The 5,334-nt window shown below is 41.8% G+C and overlaps 2 protein-coding genes across 2 annotated transcripts; one reads left to right on the top strand and one right to left on the bottom strand.

Moving 5' to 3' along the window:
- Positions 1-3,155: 3,155 nt before the first annotated feature.
- LOC105526726 (histone H2B type 1-A) lies at positions 3,156-3,629 on the bottom strand. The gene has a single exon (XM_011962819.1). It carries the CDS (start codon positions 3,596-3,598, stop codon positions 3,215-3,217), a length of 384 nt encoding a protein of 127 aa, XP_011818209.1. The 5' UTR covers positions 3,599-3,629; the 3' UTR covers positions 3,156-3,214.
- Positions 3,630-3,983: 354 nt separating this feature from the next.
- LOC105526727 (histone H2A type 1-A) lies at positions 3,984-4,448 on the top strand. Its single transcript, XM_011962820.1, has one exon. It carries the CDS (start codon positions 4,010-4,012, stop codon positions 4,403-4,405), a length of 396 nt encoding a protein of 131 aa, XP_011818210.1. The 5' UTR covers positions 3,984-4,009; the 3' UTR covers positions 4,406-4,448.
- The last annotated feature ends 886 nt before the right edge of the window (positions 4,449-5,334 follow it).

Here is a 5,334-nt window from a genome sequence, read left to right as displayed (position 1 = left end):
AAAAAAAAAAAAAAAAAATTATGCATTTACTGTGTACAACATGATGTTTTGAAATATGTATACATTGTGGAATAGCAATCAATCTAATTAACATATGCATTACCCCACATATTTTTTGTTATGGAAACACTTAAAATCTACTTTCTTTGCAATTTTCAAGAATATTACATATTGTTACCAACTATAATCAGCATATTGTACAATAGAGCTCTTCAACTTATTCTTCCTAAGTGAAATTTCATATCCTTTGACCAATATCTTCCCACCACTCCCCAACTGTAGCCACTGGTAACCACCACTCTGCTCTCTACTTCCATGAGTTCAACATTTTTTAAATTCCACTTATGAGATCACACAGCATTTGTCTTTCTGTGCCTCACTCATTTCACTTAACATCCTCCAGGTTCATCCATGTTGCTGCCAATGACAGGATTCTTTTTCTTTTTTAAGGCCAAATAGTATTCTATTATGTATATATGCCACATTTTCTTTATCCATCTGCTGATGGACATTTATGTTCTCTGTATATCTTGTCTATTGAGAATAATTCTGCAATGAACATGGGAGTACAGATATCTCTTTGAGAATCTGATTTTATTTCCTTTCAATATATACCCAGTAGTAGGATTGCTGGATTTATATGGTAGTTCTATTTCTAATTTTTTGAGGAAATTCTATAGTGTTTTCCACAATGTATGCACTAAAATATTACAATTTTCAATCTTATTTGAAGCACAAATATTACTATATCACACATTTTTAAAAATATTTTGAAAACTCAATCTGGAATTGTTTTATTAATAGTATTAAACATATTTTATTGCATGTACATAGAAATTTATATTAAGCTGTGTATAGGATCAGCTAGACTAGGAAAGAAATCCATAATACAATGAAAGTTTTGAATTTTGGAGCTTTTTGGATTACGGATGCTCAACCTGTATTGCAAACATGTAAAACTCAAAAAAATCTACCAGGAAACCAATAGGAAAGTAAGTCAATTCAGTGAGGTACTAGAAGGATATAAAAAATAATAATGCACAGAAAGCAGTCTTACATATATAACAACAAAATGTTAAAAAAATAATGAATAGAAAATACCTCATTTACAGTAACAACAAAAACAAAATACCAAGAACTATATTTAACTTTTTAAAATGCCAAATATGTATGAAGGTAGATGATCAGTTCACACCCATCCTGTGGTCTTCTGTAGGTGAATGACTCAGGCAGCACCTGAAGTAGGCTCAGTTCTAGAAAATGGACCTGAGAGGAATGGGGTCCTCTGGGAAGACTCTTTTTGCTCTCAATCCAAGATCCCAGTGGAATAGAGTGACTCTTCCTGCCTTTACTTTATCATCTCTGCATGAACACTTGGAACTGTGACCAGTATGATGGCAAAATCACAATGGGGAGAAGGGCAGAGGCAAGACTGCAGAATAGTGGAGCCAGGGCTGTGATCATCCTATTGGTGGAACTTCTCTGCCTTTAGGTTGTCCTGTTTGGTTGCATTACTTATTATCTCAATCAGTCCAGCTAGCATTTCCTGTTATTTGGAGCCAAAATACATTGATATAAAAGCTACATGAAGTTTAGTCTGAAAAAGAGTTTTTATTGGTTGGTATTCCTACTTATCTATTGCCCAAATGAGCCTAAAAGTCCTTGGGTAATCAGGATAGTCTACTGACAGTGGTCACAAAGTTGACAGGTTATTTGGCAGTTATGTGATACCTGCTGTTTTCCAAGGTATTGGAGAAGCATGAATCCCTGACTGGAGATGATCCCATCCCCAATACAAGGTGAGCATAGATGCTAGATGCCCCTTCCCCCTGACTTGTCACCTCCTTGGAAGATTTCTCAGCTAAAGCACGCAGAGGCTTTGCAGGGACTGCCTTACTGTTCACAAAAGTGTGGGGACACTTATTTTAACGGGTCTTGTACATCGATATATTCTTTTGTTGTTGTTGTCGTTGTTTCTGAGACGGAATCTTGCTCTGTCACCCAGGCTGGGGTGCAGTGGGATGATCTCGGCTCACTGCAACCTCCGCCTCCCGGGTTCAAGTGATTCTCCTGCCTCAGCCTCCTGAGTAGCTGCAATTACAGGCGCGTGCCACCATGCCCGGCTAATTTTTTGTACTTTTAGTAGAGACGGTTTCACCGTGTTAGCCAGGATGGTCTCGATCTCCTGACCTCATGATCTGCCCTCCTCAGCCTCCCAAAGTGCGAGATTACAGGCGTGAGCCACTGCGCCCGGCCGGTACTAACTTTTTAATGTAAAGAAAGCACATACACACATCCGAAATTTCGTTAAAAGATAAAGGTTAAATGAACATGCGTTAAACAGATTGAGAATTCCAGCTAACCAGGTTTCCAAGAAGTAACATTTGATTCGTTTTTAAGGTGGCTGAAATCAGTTTAATGCTTGAGAGCCCTTAGAGATGTAGGTCAACAACCAGTTAACACGACAATGAAGGAAACGATTATAAATTTAAGAAAATCACAGACACTTTAAATGTTTCATTCCTGCAAATCAGATTTGTGAGTTCTCCAGAGTTCCCAAAATGATTTCCACACCTTGACTTACCTGTGGCACAAAACGTAACTTCCTCTCAACTACTGCCTTTTTGGGAGGTCTTAAAAATTTGGGATCATAATGCAAGTTATATTGTCTACATGGCTGCACTTTGTAGTTTTATATACATAATGCTAACCTTAAACATACCAATATCGATCAGAATGTAGCTTTTATACAAACTACCGCTTTTTTTTGAGACCGAGTCTCCCTGTCACCAGGCTGGCGTGCAGTGACAACCTCGGCTCGCTACAACCTTCGGTTCCTAGGTTTTCCTAGGTTCAAGCCATTCTCCTGACTCCACCTCCCAATAAACTGGGACTACGGTAAGCGATACCACGCCCGCCTGATTTCTGAGTTTTTAGCGGAGACGGGAGTTTCAACTTGTTGGCCAAGATGGTCTCCATCTCTTAACTGCGTGAACCGCCAGCGTCCGCCTTCCCAAGTGCTGGGATTAACACAAGCGTATAAACAATGGTCCCCGGCCAGGCTGGTCTTGTTGGAAGTAGTTCGTCTACCTGCACAGCTGATTGAGTGGCTTTATGAAGACAGCCTTACACAGAAACGTACATTAAGTCCACAGCTCTTTCAACATGTTTAAGTGGCTCTGAAAAGAGCCTTTGGGTTGTTTACTTGGCAAGCTTACTTGGAGCTGGTGTACTTAGTGACAGCTTTGGTGCCCTCAGACACAGCATGTTTAGCCAGCTCTCCCGGCAGCAATAAGCGCACTGCCGTCTGAATCTCTCTAGAAGAGATGGTGGAGCGTTTGTTGTAGTGAGCCAAGCGTGATGCCTCACTCGCTATACGCTCAAAGATATCAGTGACGAAGGAATTCATGATACTCATGGCTTTGGAAGAGATTCCAGTATCCGGATGGACCTGCTTCAGCACCTTGTAGATGTAAATAGAATAGCTCTCTTTGCGGGTTCTCTTGCGTTTCTTGCCTTCCTTCTTCTGCGTCTTAACGACAGCTTTCTTAAAGCCTTTCTTGGAAATTGCAGCCCCTTTAGATGATAACTCCGGCATAACTGCCACGAAGTTCTGCAGCGTTAAGCAGCTCTTTTAGGTGTTAAGCAGTTCTTTCAGAAGCGTTAAGCAGCTCTTTCAGAAGTGTTAAACAGCTCTTTCAGAAGTGTTAAACAGCTCTAGTAACACCTCAACTCCGACCGTCACCAAGTAAACGAACGGCGCAGCTGGCTGAAAGGTGCGGTATTTATAGGCACGGCCCTCAACTGCCTTGTTCGGTATCCAAAATCTGATTGGACAATGCGAAGTGGCGTGAATGCAAATAAGGCGATTCTAGTAAGACTTTCTGATTGGGTAGAAGGCCATCAGCCAATCAGATAGCAAAATTCCAACCTCAGTCAGACTATAAATAGGCCCAGTAGCGCCCTTAGGGATGCGATTCTCCTGTTGCTGTAAGTCTGCTGTGTAGAAATGTCTGGACGAGGAAAGCAGGGGGGAAAAGCACGCGCCAAGGCTAAATCTCGCTCTTCTAGAGCAGGCTTGCAGTTTCCTGTAGGTCGAATTCATCGTTTACTCCGTAAGGGAAACTATGCGGAGCGGGTAGGAGCAGGCGCGCCAGTGTACTTGGCAGCAGTGTTAGAGTACCTGACAGCAGAAATTCTAGAACTGGCTGGTAATGCGTCCCGCGATAACAAGAAAACTCGAATTATTCCCCGTCACCTGCAGCTAGCTATTCGCAATGACGAGGAACTCAATAAGCTCTTAGGCGGCGTGACCATTGCACAAGGCGGGGTCCTTCCCAACATTCAAGCAGTGCTGCTACCCAAGAAGACTGAGAGTCACCACTATAAAGCCCAAAGCAAGTAACTTCGGGCTGTCGTTGGTACATAGTGACTTTTAAGTGTCAGAAGTGAAAACAAAAGGCTCTTTTCAGAGCCACTTACCATCTCAGAAAAGGCTGTGCCTTACAGAAGGTTAAGTGCTGTTAAGCAGCCATGTTAGTCGGCACCTGTCAGAAGCGATACCCGTTTAACGGCATTTCGGGAATGTAAGGGGACTGAATTTTCAAGGAGCGTTGCATCAACCATTAGTGTGAGGTAGTTTTGATTATATGTGTCACTGGGCGAGGTGGCTCACGCTTGTGAGCAGTCAGTACTTGCACTTGTGGAGGTTGAAGCGGGAGGATCGTTTAAGCCTGAGACTTAACCATTAACATAATTGAGACCCTATCCCACAGAAATTAGCCGGGTCTGGTGGTGCAGGCATGTAGTCCCAGCCACACGGGAGGCTGCGGTGGGAGGGTTGTTTGAGCCCGAGAGGTGAAAGTTACAGTTAACAAAGATCGTTCCACTGCACTCCAGTCTGGGTAACATGAGCGAGACTATCTCAAACCAGCTATGTATGTCATGTTAAGGGTTACGTATGGAAGTGAAGATTGCATTACAAGCAGAAGAGGTATAACCTTACAGTTCAAGTCCAGGCGACATTAGTCTGGCTGGTTGCTTAAAGTACATTTTAGAGAAGAATTTCCTTTCAAATATGGCAGTCTCACGAAATACTCAAATGTGACATGTAAGTAAAATAAGTTAATCTTAAAATTTGGGTAAGCATATATATATTTGATACCTGTGGCTTCATGCACTTTGTAAAGAATAATAGAATTATTTCTTAAAATGTAAGTAAGATATGTTAAAAAGAAGCCTTACACCATATGTGATGGTGAGATACTAGTGTCAGACTCAGGCAGGAATAGGACTAGAAGGCCTAACATAACTTGAAGTTTAGAAATTTGGAAC

Source organism: Colobus angolensis, unplaced genomic scaffold (genome assembly GCF_000951035.1).
Source record: "Colobus angolensis palliatus isolate OR3802 unplaced genomic scaffold, Cang.pa_1.0 Scaffold6, whole genome shotgun sequence".
NCBI classification, from domain to species: Eukaryota; Metazoa; Chordata; class Mammalia; order Primates; family Cercopithecidae; genus Colobus; species Colobus angolensis.
This window is presented reverse-complemented; position numbering and strand designations above follow the sequence as displayed.

Bases quoted from the DNA above. Each gene is read 5' to 3' on its own strand.
- LOC105526727 (XM_011962820.1), top strand. From the start codon at position 4,010: ATGTCTGGACGAGGAAAGCAGGGGGGAAAAGCACGCGCCAAGGCTAAA.
- LOC105526726 (XM_011962819.1), bottom strand. From the start codon at position 3,598: ATGCCGGAGTTATCATCTAAAGGGGCTGCAATTTCCAAGAAAGGCTTT.